The sequence below is a fragment of the Uloborus diversus genome, chromosome 3, assembly GCF_026930045.1.
Source record: "Uloborus diversus isolate 005 chromosome 3, Udiv.v.3.1, whole genome shotgun sequence".
Classification (NCBI taxonomy): Eukaryota; Metazoa; Arthropoda; class Arachnida; order Araneae; family Uloboridae; genus Uloborus; species Uloborus diversus.
This window is the reverse complement of record NC_072733.1, coordinates 190674806-190692585: the sequence shown is the minus strand read 5'-3', so window position 1 is coordinate 190692585 and position 17780 is coordinate 190674806. Positions and strand designations below refer to the sequence as shown.

Here is a 17780-nt window from a genome sequence, read left to right as displayed (position 1 = left end):
AGTTAAAATTTGCAATATGTGTATGAAAGCACCCTTGGGTAAATTTGTTTTCCTTATTTTTCGTTGAAGCATAAAGCCGCCTCAGATCAAATGCTTTTTAAATAATAATTTTAAAATTCATAACAAAAATATTTTCAACTATATAAAACATGTTTTTTTTTTTAATTTAATTGACAAAAACAGTGTCGTTAGCACGGTAGTATAGATTACATAAGCAGAAATAGTAGGAACATTTTAATATTACTAGTTGAATGTTTCTCATTTTGATTATAAAGTGTCGGCTCACCTGTATTAAACAAAAATTGATATACTATGTTAATTTTAATGCTTATTACAAAACTAATTGTAAAAGGGGTTGTCTTTCGGGGGGGGGGGAATTTAAGTTGGTTGATACTCATTTTAATGGAAGACTGTCCTTTAACTAATTTTGCATTTGGCAATTTGCATATATCTGCACCTCAGAGCCAGACAAGCGTAAGTCCAAAAATTGTGATTTTCCGTTTAATAGTGCATTGTATATAGAATTCTTTTCCTCATCGAGCTATATGAACGTAATTCTAAAAAAAAAATCCTTTGTAATTATTTACCTGTGTTAAAAGAGCGGGAGTACCATCTTTTGTATACACCAGGAAAACATTTTACCTCTCTACTGTAAAGTTTCTTTTTTGTGATTTAGTTAGTCTGGCTCTGAGATACAGATATTTGGCTGTGCATTATTCGTGATTAATACATTTATAATCGGTTGTGCATTATTCCTGATAAATGGGCAGATGTACTTTTAATATGAATAACATTGGAATAAGTTTTTTTTTTTTTTGTGCAAGATATCCATAGCTTTAACAGTTATTTTAGTTCGTTCTAGACTTCGCACATTGATGTTAGTTCAGAGATTAAGAAATAAAAAGAAAAAGAACGGAGAAAAAATGAAAAGAGAGGTTGAGTTGGTAATTAGTGTTATTTTAAATTCCACTCTGCGTATGACCGAACATAGCAAGATCGTAGCTTGAACAAAATTTCTGGATTTTCATCGTGTTTTAATAAATCTAATTTCTTATTTTAGGTTGGAAAATGCCGGTTTTACTGGTTGTGCTGATGATGCTTCCTTGGTATGGAATGGCACGCCCTGATGGAGCACCTCTCTCTGCTTGTCGCTCCCTGACGCCGTCTCACAGTGGTATAGGAGTTCAAGGCAGTAATCCTCCGTATGATGTTACAGCCACCAAAATTGGGGACAAGATTAGAGGTACATATTTCCTTTTATCTTTAAATGGACTTTTAATAAAAGTACCTGGTCGACTTTACAGGAACACTGCAATCATTTGAAACCTGAGAAGTTTTAACCTTAGGGCAGGAATTACAAAATGGAGGGAGCAAGTAGAATCATTGGTGTGGTAAAAGCTGAGGCTAAGACTCCAAGTCACGTGAATCGACTACGACAAATGGTTGACAAGTTTTGCGTGAAACTAACGAAAGAAACCTTATTTCTTCCCGTGCTTTGCTTTAAAATTTTATCATGTGACTCGGGGTCTTTGGTTGAATAAAGAAAGTCTTCACTCTCTCCATTTCATCCCTTCTCAATGGTTTTAACCCTTTGCGTGGACTACTGCCGCACATATGCGTTTTGCATAAACCGTCAATTTTTCCGGGAAACTCATATGTGCGCTTGGCGTAAACGACTAGCAGAGCCAGAACTCTATGTATCCCCTACAGGTCTGTCATTGGGATTTTTTTGAAAATTCCAAGATTTGGCTTATACAATTTCTAAGATAGAGGAAGAAAATCAAAAATCTTGTAAATAAGAATAATTTACTTTTTTTTGTAGTCATTACTATTGTCGTTGAACATTTATTAATCTTAAAAATGATAGTGTGAATTTGTGATAATAAGTACTAAAATTGATCACTAAATTGTTATTTCTTCGGAACAATTTCTTAAGCGTTGCAAAAAGAGTCGACTGCAAAAAGAAAAGCAAAGCTTTTGGTAACGTCTTGAGTTGATACAATTATACAGATAGTACAAGATTTGCAGGAAAGTTATACATTATTTTTTGTATCCAAGCAACTTAAAAGAAAAAGCATGTGCACTTTAGACTGCTTAAGCCAAAACTATATTTTAGTGAAAATATTATGTGTTATGAATAAAATTAATGTTATAAATGAGAAAGCGAGTTTGTTTGCTTGTTTATAACCTTTTCACGCCTTAACTGCTCACCCGAATCATCATAAAAGTTTGTATACTCATTGTCAGGGGTGCAGAATAGAACATCAGGAATCTGAAAAACCAACCGAGAACCTTTCAAATTTTAATTTTAGGTTTTTTTTTGGCATACAAAGAAGCTCTTTCTACTTTAAATAATTATTGTATCATCTCAATTATTGGGAAGACTGTGTAAAATATCCTCTCTAAATATTTTATGCTTTGGTATTCAATACCTTCGAATGCCTAAATTAAAAAAGGAAATGGTTAAAAGCATTTTTAAGAAATCATAAAATCAGTTTTAAACCGGAAATCTATCATCTGCGTGAGCTCAGTTTTAATTAACACCAGGAAATCATTGAGAAGAAATATCAGCTATTTTTTTAAAGTGTTAGCAAATATGAATCTTGAAGATATTTGATACTAGAAAATTATCCGTCTCAAGTATGACGGGTGAAAACTTCTTCTACATTTGAACGAAGCAATAGCCTGTTTGTTCCTTGGTAGTTGAAATTTTAACCCTAATTTCAGTGGATTAACTCTAAACTCCGGTGGATAGCGTTCATTGTTGACCATTTTTTTGTTTCTTCAATTTTCCTAAAATTATAGTCTTACCAGTAAAACAGTCAAGTTACTGGATTCCGTTCAGCCTTGTCAAAATAAAACGTTTCCCTGCATGTCAAGCATTACCAAAAAATACTACCAAATTATCATTTTATGGGGCGAGTTTCATTACTAGTGACTTCAAGAGCGTTACTCGATCAGTGAATTAGCTATTATATATATATGAGGATTGTATAATATATTTACTATATAAATAGTAAAGATATTTGAAACAAAAGGTGCTGTCTAATTTAAATTATTTGGTTCATTTTTAATTTTATGTTATAGGCTATTTTTAGTATGACTTGTACATCTGTATAGTAATGTTAGTTTTGGAATTATAGATGTTTATTTTGTCTTTGTTCTATCCAGTTGTCCTCATCTAATCAGTATTAAATGCATAGCTTATTTAAATCTATTTTGACTGGTATTTATCATGAAAAAAGCAAATGACTTGATGATAAAATTTCAGTTTCTTTTTAATGACTCAAGTATTATCGCGAAAAATCTCAAGCATGCTGTTCTTGGAAATCGTAAAATTGTTTACAACTCCTCCGATTGTTTTCAATTCAAAATAATTATGTATTACTTTTTAAATGAGACTACAATATATTCAACTTTAGTTTTTACTGGTATTTCTAATTGCCTTCTACGATACTGAAATAGGTTTTTTTTTACGTAAGTATTATTTGCATCATTTTCCCTATGAAAATAGCAATATATTTCTAACAGAGAGGTACTCTACACTAGACTTATATTTAGATTGAGGAGGACCTCGACATCGTGTTTACCATCATCATTAAAAAGAGTGGTAAAGCTTAACCATGGAGAGATGGCGGATGACCTTGGAGCGAAAGCATTTGTATCATTTGTAAGAGGTTGTTTGTTACTATTTTGTAATACATAGGATCAGCGAGAACCCACCTCTTACTACTCGGCGCTTTCTGGCTAATTCTACCAATTACAAATGATACAAATGATGTTTCCGCTTCAAGATCATCCGTCATGTCTCCGTGGTCTAGGTTTAACAGATATCCTTTTGTTAGACAGTACATTTCCGCAATGTGTTCTTCAACTCTTGGATTGCATTGCAATCTGATTGGTAGTTACCTAGGGTTTGTTAGAGAACACGTCGAACACGCCAATCCTTTCCATTCTGGCTACGTCAGTTCCTAGAGACTGGTAGAACATTTTAGGATTAGGTTCCCTGTTTCTTTAACGGTCTTCAGTCCCTGGGGAGGATGGAGAGCAAGCGTTTTGTTCAATCGCGCCAGTTTCTGGTGACTGAACAATCTTTCTGAAATTCAGTACTAAGTACGTCTGAACATAGAGAATAAAACATTTTATTGTCGTGCTGAACGTGTTAAAATAGTCAAAACATCTTTTAAGAACTTTAAAGGGTCACACAGTACCTCAAAAATGATCAAACAATCAAAAACAAATTATTGCGTATTTCAAAACTAAACACTAGTCTAAACACAGGGGAAAAGTTTTATTGCTTTATTTCAAATATTTAAAAAGTTATGAGTAGTTTTAGGTCATGCTCGCTATGTGTTTTTATGCAAAAGAAAAACTTAAATTGATTTATCTCGATCATCGTTTTATTGTGTTTTCATGTCATAAGTCTTAGGATTCTTTTCTAATAAAGATACAGCTTTAAAGTAATATTTTTTGCAATTAGGATAGTATATTTAACAAAACTGTGCATTGGATAAGCGTCTAAAAATCACTCAATTGTTTAGAGCATGTTATACTTAGAAAAACCAAAATTTTGAAAAAAATTAGAATTTTTTACATTTTTATCACAGGAAATTTTCTAATAAACACAAAAGCAAATGAATGCACAGATTTTTTAGAGATGATGATTGTGATCGTTTAGCAGAAAGCTTTTTTTATATTAGTTTAAAAATCCCTTAGGTTTTTTTTTTGTTTTGTTTTTAAAATGTTGAAAATTTCCTAAATTTTTTAAATTCTAAAAAAAGTAGGCAATATTTTAAAAATTTTAAAATAAATTATTGGTTACAAAATAAGTAAGCATGTTATGGTTTCAACGAAAAATAGGATTTACTTAAATTTAAAAAAAATAATAATTTTAAGGTACTATGACCCCTTAATCCAATATGTACTGAACTTTTTTAATGTAGAATTGCATTGTGTTTAAAAAATTAAATCGCATTGATATTTTATAGTTACAATATCGTCACCTGTCGGTGAAGAGTTCGAAGGTTTTGTCCTCCAAGCAAGATCAAGCAGAGACAAAAGAAAACTTGTCGAAGGAAAATTTACTGCCAGGAACGGAGTGTCCAAAACTATCGATTGTTTGAAAGGAAAAGAAAATACATTAACCCAAGTGAACACAAACCCCAAGAGTAAAATAGTAACGGAATGGATGCCTGCAAATGGAGTAAATGAAGATGTAATTTTTAGGTAAACTGATTTGTCATATTCATTTCGTTTGAACGCTTTCATTTCTAAGGACTTAACATTGAATTGACATTCGTTTCTAGGGCCACTGTCGCAAAAACTTATGCCTTATTTTGGACAGAAATCGATTCATCATCGACAAGGGTGAAAGCTGAATCCAATTACCAACAAGGGGTCAGCAAGGAGCGAAAGCAGGTTTGGGGAAGTTCCTTAGCCATTGCACGCACATTTTAAGATATTTTATGTTTTTCGCCTATTAGCTATCAAGACTTAATTTTATTACGCTGTTGTTTTAAAAAGATCATTTTTTTATTTCGGATGTATAACTGATTAATAGTAATAACCGATATTTGTAGTTTAACATTATGATGCGTTAAAATATGAGGTTAAAAGTAGACACCTTTGTTTTAAACTGTATTTTATTTAATGAAATTTGATGCTTTCTATTAAAGTTTAACTACATATAAATATTTTCTTGACTAAAGAACAGATATCTTGCTAATTATTGATCAGATTTATTTTATAAAATACTAGTTAAGAATGGCCAGTACATTTTTTAAACGTGTGAAAATTTGAAGTTTTGCTATTTTCGCACTAACATATTCAAAATATCAGTCCTTATTTGTATTTATGTATTCTGCCGTAAAAATGTAATTTTTATCTTTCTCTCTTTTTTTTTTTTTTGCATTTTTGTTATCTATTTTGCTGTGGGAAGGCAAAGTGTAATATCTACAGAAATTAGTTTTTGAGATAGTTGAAGAAACTATTTTGTGGATCTCATTCTAATAATGAGGAAAAGTTGGAATTTGACGTTTTTTTCGTGCAATACTTTCAGAGGAAACCAAATAAGCAAGCTTGTACTGTGAAGCTAAAGTACGCTCTGGCTTCTCTTCTAAACTCGTGAAGCTGAAGAACCAAAGATGACAGAAAGGCAAAAAAAAGTAAAATTGAAAAATTTGCAGGTTCTGCGCTTTACTTTCCCTCGGCAGTATTATACTATATCTTTGAAAGCTTGCTTATTTGGTTGCTGTTGCTGTCTTGTGCCAGCTAGGCTGGCAATTTGAGGTGCGCTGCTTCACTTTTCCAACTGTACCGTTTTCATAGGGTAGGCAACCATTCACAACACATTTACACAAAGAAAGGACAAGGACAGGAGATAAAAAGTACATCCATGTTAGAGCCGGGATTCGAACCTAGGACAACCCCATCGCAGTCAGATTTCTGACCCCTAGACAAGGCGACGTATTTGGTTATCGCTGAAAAGCACGGAAAAAACATCGAATACTTTCATTTAACAATTGTTAGCGGGGAATCCAAAACGTGTTTCTTCCGATAGATCAAAAACTCATTTCTGTAGATACTGCTCTTTACCCTTTCAAGGCGGTATAATATTATAACGGCTTCACCTAGTAACGTTATAAATTTCTAAAAGCTTCTGCAAACAAGAGACATGTAACTCTTCAATTTAAGTATTAGGATAGACCGACGTCAGTTGGCTCAATTTTTTTCTTGACTGATTTTTAAAAAGTTAGAACTAAACATTTAGGAAACATTTTTAAGAGAACACTATCTGCATACTTTTTAGATAGTTTCATTGCAAAATTTGATAATTATAAGAACAAGTATTATTTAAGAGGTAAATATTGACACTTCATCACTTGAGCCAATGTGTCCTAATTGCGGGATAATTGGCTCGCGTCATTTATTTAATATTTTGTTTAGAAGTTGAATAAATGGGCATTTTGTGTACTTTTTCGTACCAATAACAAAAGTGACTTATCCAAAATAAAATTTTCTTCATACACCATTTCTTAACGATGTCACGTTAAAACGGGCGAGCAAAAGAAATCAAAAACAGTAACTACAATAATTTTAAACGCTTTTAATTCATAAATTAAATTACCGCCTCCCTTAGTATCGTTTCATCATTACAATGCGTGCAAATTTAAAATATAATGTGTCCAGTAATAAAAACACGTTTGCACACAGTTAATTGCGTCTTTTCTCACCGGGTTTACTACCTTCAAATGTTTGAAACAACGAAGACAAACTGTACTGTTCTGAATTGCTTTCGTTCTTTTCAACGTTCTCATCTTTCTAACAATTACGAACCATTCACTGCTAGCCTAGAAGAAAAACAAAGGATTTTTCTGATGTGACTGTTATAAAATATTTTTAACCTTAGTGACTTTCTTTAATTTAAAGTGCTACATTATACTGCATTATAATGTTTGTATTACATCATAGTTCAACAAGATGCAAAGTTTCATGAAGGTCATGCTATAATTCATAAATTATAGAGAGTTAGAAATATATGTCACACATTGATACTATTTTAATAACACTTGTCTTAAAATAGTCGATTGGTGTACAAGGCAATACAAAGCGTGTAAATGTACCAAGAAATTCAATTCAAAATTTTGCACCGAGCTTATCATATTTTAATGAAAAAACAAACCTAATAAACCTAAATAATGGAATAATTATGAAACTTTTAATGTTTTTTTTTAAGTTGCACTTTCTCAGTTGATAGGATTTTTTATTTTTTTAATATAGTTTTATAACACTTCTCACAACCTAGAACATAAACATTTGTTCAACTAAAATAAAAAAAACGATATTGATGATACATTAGTAATTTAGTTTTTAAGCAGAACATTTAAGAGTGCCTATTATCTGCCTTTTTAACATTACAGTTATGATGGTTGAAAGTTAAAGAAAAGTATGAACGTAAAATGTGCTTAGGTTATCTTTCAGAAAAAAATCACTGAAGTAGAACATTTTTTTTAAATTGAACTTTATATTATAAGGTGTCCCTGAATGCCATGCACAAACTTGGAGGGAGAGTAGAAAGCATGATGACAAGCAAAAATTATATAAGGACATATGGCCGCAAACATAAAGCTGACGTGCTACATGCACGTGAAACCAGGAACAGAATGATGTCAAACAGGTTAAAAATTTATTACAAACACAATTTCACACATTATTTTAATCTGCAACAAATTTTAGTCTGTAACAAAGGTCTAAATCTGCCGATAAAATTTACGGCATGCAGCAGTACCACATAAGTCACAATGCACGAGCCGTCGCAATGGCGAGCCATTTTCACAAGCTTTTATCGATTTCTGCATTGTTGTGTCGCTTATATAAAGAGCCAAAGGCCGCCAGTTTCATAAATAGCGTTAAAACTCTTTTTTAAACTTAAATGTTGTGTGAAATCATCTTAGTGTAATAAATTTGTTACCTGTTTCACAACCATCAGCTTTTGGTTTTGTGTACACGTAGTGCGTCAGCATTACATTTGCGACCAAAAGTTCCACTATAATTTTTGCATTTTATCGTTTTCTCTACCTTACTGTGCCAAGTTTTTACACGGCATTTTGAGGCACCCTTTAAATATATGTGTATGTTTATTATAAATAATCTTATTATAAAAACTCTCTAAGATACTACAGAAAAATTAAAAACAAAGATTTTTATGAAAAACCTTTCCGTTGCGAGGCTGTAAAAATTGATTTGAATGTTTTTTTTTTCCAGTCTCAAAAAATGGATTCGTCTACCATGTATCAAGATTGCTTCAGCTCACAAGGTTGCTTCGGATATCCATCTGATTGTATTCCTTCAGAAGATTGTCAAGTGCTGCTCGGATATTCTTTGAGCAACGGCGGGATATTATTTAGACTGAAAGGAGTCCTGAATTCTCCAGACTCATATGTAGCTATGGCACTTTCCTGGGATCAGAGAATGGTATGTGAACAATCTTTCTGCACAAGTTTGGCTTTAGGATAACATTTATTCATTGCTTTTGTGCATGCCATGCACTTGGCGCAAAATACTACTACATAGTACTTTAAGAGGAAACTTGGAGAATGCTCAAATAATTTACTCTCAATTAGACAGTTCAAAAAATAAGAGAACGTTGGGGACTTCGTTAGGAGTTAAATGAGTAAATGTTTAAAACTTGAAATTCCTAAATAATACAGAAAGTACATAACAAAAAGAACTTTTGTGTACAAAGTACAAGAAATATCTTAATATATCAAAAATAATTTGCATTTTTAAATATTTTTCTTGCAGATTGTTTGGTTGACTTGGATCTGCTTATCATTGAGTAGATAGTTTGTGTTCTGGCAACATTAGGAAGCATAAGACAAATATTTTAAAATCTGAGCACTTAAGTGTCTAAGTGCATTTTAGCCATTTTTTACCCAACTATTTACAAGGAGTTTTATTCACTCACACTTAATCCGCCTTGTGCAATTTAGTTTAAATCTTACCCAACATTTTTTGCCCCTTTGCGCTAGTCTTACGTCACCTAAAGTTCTGAAAAAAAAAGACTTTAATCACTTAATGATCAATTTTCTGACGTTTTTCTGTAACATATGTAAAAAAAAATTCCGGCTTATTTTCGATACTAATACTAAACACCAATGGGAGTTAATTAATCCTATTCTTTTTCTTATTAATTAGATTTCCAGTGCGTTTTTATTTAGATTTTAGAACATTGAACAACGATTAATATTTCTCACTCATAAAAGTACGTATTTTCATGTAAATAATAGAACATATAACCTAATAATGGATCACAGCAGTGCTTTAAAATCAAATGCACAAACATCAATGTGCCGCATTTGACCGTTATGAACTTTCGTGTAAAACAAATCCTACTGTAGAATGTAGGTTATTCCTTTTGAGATCAGACTAGATACTATGTGCCAACGGTGCTGAAAACTTCATTGCTATTATGAGTGAAGGAATTTATTAAGTATTTAAAACATCAAACATGACACTTTTTCATGCTATGAAAATGACTGCATGTATACAGTTCATGAACTACACATTCTTCTTAGGGTGACGATGCTGTAATGGAGTGTGTCGAAGAAGGAAATTATGCTATTTTGAGACAGTCTTGGAATGAAGGCAAAAGGAATAATAGAACAAGAGAGGTAGTTTATAATTATCTTTTCATTTAATCTATCTATTAGTTTTTGAACGTCTGATAATGTAAATGATTGTGTTTTATTTTAATGTTGTTTGATTTTTCTGCTAAAATTCTAGTCCCCACCAATTTTAAAACAATTCTTTGATCTTATCTGATTGTAATATATTATATTGATAATATTCTACTACAGTAGAAACTGGAAAACCCTACTTATTGTGGATCAGAAAGGGAGAGTTTGTGTAAACTCTTGGTTCTTGGGGAATGCTCGAGCAACAAGTTTTTCGCGCGGCCTGCCAGAGTTTACTGAAGTCGCTCGGTTTATCGAGATCCGAGTTGTCGAGACTCAACTACGAAATATTCGTTCTAAATTTTAGAAGTGACTAATTCACAGTTAAAGTATATCGATATTGTTTGAAATATTCCCAGAAACTTGATCATACAACCGGCGTTAGTTGCATTTATCTTTTTAGATTTTTTTTTTTTTTTTTTTTTTTGTTTTGGTATGATTTTAAACAGAAAAAAAAAATCAGCTCTGACTTTCGCAAAAAATGTTCGTATAGTTACTAAAATATTCATCATAATTAACTTTAAGTTTATGTAGTATTCAGTGGTATTAATTAACCATGACTAGGCATTTAGTTTGTTTCTCTGCTGGCATAGAATGTTCTCATGGTGCTGCATTCAAAAGTAACATCAGGTCATACGCTATAGTCTCTTCTATATGTTAGTTTTCTATTGTAGATCCGACTTTTTTTTAAACTTTTCCGATTGTTATGCTTCAAATCTGATCTAGAAACGGCCATAATGGATAGATAAATAGATTATAACGTTTCTCTGACTCGTGGAAAAGCGAGAAAAATGTTCCGTGTTCACTAGTCGCATTTAACCGTTAATGCGTAAAGAGTTAATTCTCTTTTTCGGATTTAATGTATTGCATTTCATGCATTTAACACTTTTCTGTAATTCTGCTAGCCCAGATTATTTTATTTATTAATATAAACAAGTTGTCAGTTTGATCCTAAACATTTCTTTGAAGTTTTGATAACGTTTAGCAAGTTTTAACTGACATTGAGGACTTTTTTAGGTTCCAAGAGATATTTACACATCCGAAATATCTGATGGCCAAATAACATGCGAGTGGAATTCAGATCCCATAATACGGACCCATAAAGGAACCTTCAACTTGGACAATACAACTTACTACCTTCTACTTGCCAAAGGACCTATGAGTAACGGAAGTAAGTAAATGTATACCAAAGTCAAGTTTCTTAATTCGATCATATTGATTATGAAAAATATATAAAAAAAACAGGGCTTCCTGATAAAGTTTTAGGTCCCTTTGTACGAGAGCTATCTTTTATTTTCTGATATCCGAACAGTCGTGAAACAAAAGTACCATAAAAAGCCAACGGTGCTGCTCGAAGATATGTTGTGCAGTGTTTCAAAGTATACCTATTTATCACGTCAGGTCACAGTTGCCATTGCTGAGCGCGCAATAAGCGAGTAAAACACACCTAGAACAATATCCTTCAGCCTGTATACTCTCATTCAATTCCTGCTTAATAATGGGTGCAATGTTACAAAAATTAACATACAAATAAGTAATGTGTATGGCAGTTTTCTTGAGTAACAACAACGAGCGAAATCGTGATGCAATTTTGAAGAAAGACTTAGATAGTCATCAATAACACCATCAAGCAAAGGCCGTCATGTTCTTTCTAATTTCCATTTTGTCGCTCACATGAAAATCTTGCTTGGAGGACAAAAAATTGGTCAAGACCAGCATATGAAATTGGCTAAAGACCAGCACGTAAAATTGGCTAAAGACCAGCACGTAAAATTGGCTAAAGACCAGCACGTAAAATTGGCTAAAGACCAGCACGTAAAATTGGCTAAAGACCAGCACGTAAAATTGGCTAAAGACCAGCACGTAAAATTGGCTAAAGACCAGCACGTAAAATTGGCTAAAGACCAGCACGTAAAATTGGCTAAAGACCAGCACGTAAAATTGGCTAAAGACCAGCACGTAAAATTGGCTAAAGACCAGCACGTAAAATTGGCTAAAGACCAGCACGTAAAATTGGCTAAAGACCAGCACGTAAAATTGGCTAAAGACCAGCACGTAAAATTGGCTAAAGACCAGCACGTAAAATTGGCTAAAGACCAGCACGTGAAATTGGCTAAAGACCAGCACGTGAAATTGGCTAAAGACCAGCACGTGAAATTGGCTAAAGACCAGCACGTGAAATTGGCTAAAGACCAGCACGTGAAATTGGCTAAAGACCAGCACGTGAAATTGGCTAAAGACCAGCACGTGAAATTGGCTAAAGACCAGCACGTGAAATTGGCTAAAGACCAGCACGTGAAATTGGCTAAAGACCAGCACGTGAAATTGGCTAAAGACCAGCACGTGAAATTGGCTAAAGACCAGCACGTGAAATTGGCTAAAGACCAGCACGTAAAATTGGCTAAAGACCAGCACGTAAAATTGGCTAAAGACCAGCACGTAAAATTGGCTAAAGACCAGCACGTAAAATTGGCTAAAGACCAGCACGTAAAATTGGCTAAAGACCAGCACGTAAAATTGGCTAAAGACCAGCACGTAAAATTGGCTAAAGACCAGCACGTGAAATTGGCTAAAGACCAGCACGTGAAATTGGCTAAAGACCAGCACGTAAAATTGGCTAAAGACCAGCACGTAAAATTGGCTAAAGACCAGCACGTAAAATTGGCTAAAGACCAGCACGTAAAATTGGCTAAAGACCAGCACGTAAAATTGGCTAAAGACCAGCACGTAAAATTGGCTAAAGACCAGCACGTAAAATTGGCTAAAGACCAGCACGTAAAATTGGCTAAAGACCAGCACGTAAAATTGGCTAAAGACCAGCACGTAAAATTGGCTAAAGACCAGCACGTAAAATTGGCTAAAGACCAGCACGTAAAATTGGCTAAAGACCAGCACGTAAAATTGGCTAAAGACCAGCACGTAAAATTGGCTAAAGACCAGCACGTAAAAATGGCTAAAGACCAGCACGTAAAATTGGCTAGACCACGCGTTTTTAAAAATACATGTTTAAGATAAAAGAATGATGAAAACATCAAACTCCATTGTAAAATTTTCTCCAAATAATATCAAAACATAAGCATTTTAAATGATCAATAAAAAACTATAAATTTTTCAAAAAACAAACAAAAAACCTCGCCTTTGGATGAGAACTCACGGTTTTAAAAATGAGTCACTCTCCATATCGGAGCCCCTATTTGTTACAGTTGTCTATCCGAAAGCGAAAAATTCTTGCACAGATAATAAGCAGAATGTAAATGGTCAACTAAAAAAAATAAAGTAATTTAATCAATTATTAAATGATTAGCATCTGTATAAAGTTTATCCGAAATACCGGACGCCAGGTCTGAAGGGGCTAAGCATAAATCAGGGAACAATTTCTTAAGAATCTAACGAAAGGAAAATTTTAAATACTTGAACAACGGAGAGAAAATAGGAAACAATATAAATTTTAAAAGTTGTTGTTAATGCCACATAAGGCCAAACTCCAAGCCTCATTCATAAATGATGGCAGAAGAGAACTGCTCCTAAAAAATGAAGTCCCTAAATGAGATGGTATCCGACTTTGACTTCTATAGGTGGCAGCTCCACATCCTCAGTTTAGACATAGTTCTGGAGGAGAGGGAACGTCTACAGTAACAATGACAACTGCTGGAGATAAACCACAGACTTTCGGATCCTAAGAGATAACGAGTATGTGCTCCGCATTGTGCTCAATGAGTATTCGGAGGCTTCGGTTTTGAAACGATGGAGCGATTGTTTATAATGTTTATCAGTAGATAACAATTCATAACATATAAGTATTGTGAGAATTTCAAGAGATTCGATTATACTTGATTTATAGTGAATTTTTAATTTTTTAATGTTATTTTTTAAAAAAAAGAGCTTTCCTAATATGTAGTAAGTATATCAATTATGCGTTTTACAGAAATCAGCTACCACTCGGGAAAAATTTTTACTCAATCACCAGTAAACTTCAGTGCATTTGAAGGGCTTGAAGGAGGAAAAGCCCATGATGCAGTTAAAATCCATGGTAAGTTCGCTTTGAAAAATAACTTGATTAGTTGAAAATTAACAAAACTTCTCGAGCGTTTTGTTTTAAATATGGGTAAAATAGTAGTTGCTCTGTTTCAAGATCCAGATTTCATAACCTATCAGTTTTGTGTACCTTAAAGTTATTTTTAAAAATAGGTTTGTTGCATACGGGTCGATATTTTTTCAAACATGGTTGCGAATATTAGTCAGATCGAAAACAGTTCGAGTTCACCCAACTCTAACGGGAAGAATCTATTAAATGTTTTTAACAACTTTCAAGTTCGGTCAGATATTTTCTAGATTTAAAATTGTTCAAGGCTTTTAAAAGGGGGAGGGTAATATAATTTGCTCTTAGTACAAAATATTTATCTGCCGTATCAATCATATTATTGTTGAAAGGAAAAAAATGGCAATTTTCGATTACAATAATTTAGCTATTTAAAATGGTTTCATTACAGATTTTTGAGATTTATTACTATTAATGCTCCAAGTTTAAAAAAAAATAGTACAAAAACGGAATAGTTATTTCTTCTGATTCTACCAACACAGGCGTAGTTAGACTTTTAAAGTGACGAAATTTTAAAAACAAGTTTCTTGAACTTTATCCAGGTTTAAAGTCATAACGATATGTGTCAATATTTAAGTGAAATGAGACCAAAACAAGATATTAATTTTACCAAATGTGCTTATTTATTAAATCACATTTTCATCCACGACACTTTTAAGCTGTTACGTAAAAAAAATCCTTAACTGTAGCTTTTTGAGTTTGGAAATAACTTTCACTTTAGTAAAATTTAAAGCATTTTTGCACGATATTGTATTGTTCTGACGTATATACGATTTTTAAAAAAATGTTTTATGCATTTAAAAAACTGTTTTCGCGAGGTCAAAGCTTTTGTTCTGCTTTTAGTTAAATTTAAAAATAGTGATTTCTCTCTGCAGGTACATTCATGGTCACAGCATGGGTTGGATTTGTGAGTGTTGCCATTCTTCTCGCTCGTCACTTTAAGTCTGCTTGGGAGACGAAAACTATGTGTGGAGTAAAAATATGGTTTGCTGTAAGATCTTCGTTTAATTTTTAATAAGTTTTATCCTTCCAGAAATTAGTTTAATTCCCGCGTAGAGGATTGAACTGTTGTAGTATTCCAAGCAGTACGCGTAATGCGCTAAACGTTTCATAAACGTTTTCAAATAGTTGTCACATCGTTGACGCTCGTTTTAAAACGCTTCTGAAATGAAGTGTGCTACTTGTGATAAAATATACCGTGATATTTTTTTTTAACTTCCTGTGTAGTTCTTTTAATTCGCACCTGACTCCATCATAGCCAAGATGCTTGCTGAATTAAAAAAAAATGTATTTCTGACGTTTGTCGTGTTAAATTTAATTTTGTCTTTTTTAAAGAGTGGTGATTCATTTCACAATATTCCTAAGGTTCGAATTTAATGTTATTGAAAAATGATTTTCGTAATTCGAAAGCAAAGCTTTCCTACTCCCAAGAAAAACGATTTATTTGACAGTTTGGAAAAAATACGGTTCTGTGTAAGAATTTCATTTTTGTTTACACAATGTGTTCAGTAGGGTCGCTTACATGCATTGTTACAATGGGACAAACCGGAAAAAACAGAAGAGAAAAAGAAGTTTAAATAAAAATTTTCTTTGTTTCATGTTTTAAAAATTGTAAAGCTAAATGATTGTTAGAAAAATTGGAGAAGTAATCAGTTTTTTGAATAAAACGTCTTTGTTCTTCAAATTCTTAATGCTGTTACACTACTTCTAAAATATACTTTTTTTTCTTGTTTAATGGGTTTTTCGTATGTGTATCTATTATTTAAAATAAAAGCAATAGTTTTGATCCTTTGATCAGTTTTGAAAGCATTGATCAACTAAATCAAGTCAGAACAATCCTGAATGCCTACTGTGAATATTTGTTTTAGTTCTAGGAGAAATACCAGGCAAAAGTAGCTTTGGGAATTCAAAATTCAATTTTATGCCTACTCTTTTCCTTGTGAAGCATACTTGAACATCAGCCGCTTTAAAGCAAAAATTAGATTTTTAGTTATGACATTTCTACGAATGATTTGATGTTTATTGAAATGATCTCTGAAACATTTTTTTTTCTCTGCTCTCTTAAAACAAAATCTTTCCAGGATGTTTCAAGAAGCACATACTATTTATGTTTTTACCTCCAAACAAAAGTAACACCCCAGCACAGAAAGAAATTGTCTAATACTCGAATCAAAACGAAAAAAAAAATGTATTTCGTAGTATGAAAGGACTCGACACGAGTAGGGTAGCAAGAAAGCGTGGCTATGTTTCGAATATAATTTAATTAAACGAAACTATATTTTTTAAATAAAAGTTTTAATTCACTTTGATTAGAAAAACACGGCATGAAATTATTTTTCATTCTGACTAAGATCTAGTGTTTGCTTTCCGTTGAAAACATCAATTTTACTAGCTCACGAAAGTTTCTTGAAATGTGTTAGCGTTGTTTTTTGTCTAAGTATTCTGCATAACCTTTTTCCAACGTTTCTTCAATAGGATTTTAAAAAATATGCTACTTGTGGGACGTTACAGCAAATCTTCTACATATATTTTTGAGCAATCACGATTGCTTATTGCTTTCTTTTGACTGTTTTTGACTTGGTATCATTTTATTTTCCCACCGCCACCCTGCGCACCATCACCGTCGACCGGCTCCTCACGATGCTGCTCCTATAGCGAAAGTCGTCTCCAGGTTGCATCCATGTCCTACACACACGCGCATACATACACAACTACACACACACACGCACACACATACACCTACACACATACACATACACAAACACATACACACAACTACCCACACACTTATGCAGCACACAGACACAAACACACATGCCTTGCCTACACACACATCCCTACGCACAAACACACATACCATCCACACACAAACACACACGCCTACATACACACACTCGTGATTGCGAAAAACATAATTTGAATTCAAGATGTCAAAATTCAAATTAATTTTTTTTAATAATTGACCTTTTATTGTATCAAATGCTAAAAAAAAGAAATATTATCTAATACCGGGAAACTGTTTTGAAATGTAATGATTTTTGAGAACATGTTATTTATCACTGCTAAACATGTTTGATCAAAAAGAATTTTTCACTTTACAGCTTCACCGGGGCCTCATGATTGCAGCCTTAACATTTGTGGTCATCGCTTTTATTGTGATTTTTGTTCATCTTGACGGATGGAACTATGTAAGTAATTCAGAAACCTTCGTATCAAATAAGTAACTAATTTTCCCATTAACTAAAGGGAAATCAATGCTTCAGCATTAACCTGTTTGACGTCTAATAACTTAAAGCTCTTATTTGATGTAATTGCACTTATAAACTACTGTACTATTAGTAAAATAGACACAATGTTTTTACCGTTGAGAGAAAAAATGTATCTTTCCTATAATTTTGCATTTGCACCATCAGAAATTAGTTTTAACGACATTCTACTTCATGAGA

General features: G+C 33.0%; 1 protein-coding gene across 2 annotated transcripts in view; it reads left to right on the top strand.

The window, feature by feature from the left end:
• The window catches only part of LOC129218470 (putative ferric-chelate reductase 1 homolog), an 82407-nt gene that overhangs the window by 50934 nt on the left and 13693 nt on the right, over positions 1–17780 (top strand). For both annotated transcript variants that reach the window (XM_054852749.1, XM_054852748.1), the window contains exons 2-10: positions 1061–1243; positions 4989–5226; positions 5307–5418; positions 8764–8973; positions 10077–10172; positions 11253–11406; positions 14161–14265; positions 15210–15325; positions 17436–17522. In XM_054852749.1, the coding sequence (XP_054708724.1) occupies positions 1061–1243; positions 4989–5226; positions 5307–5418; positions 8764–8973; positions 10077–10172; positions 11253–11406; positions 14161–14265; positions 15210–15325; positions 17436–17522 (1301 nt within the window). The remainder of the gene's footprint in view (positions 1–1060; positions 1244–4988; positions 5227–5306; positions 5419–8763; positions 8974–10076; positions 10173–11252; positions 11407–14160; positions 14266–15209; positions 15326–17435; positions 17523–17780) is intronic.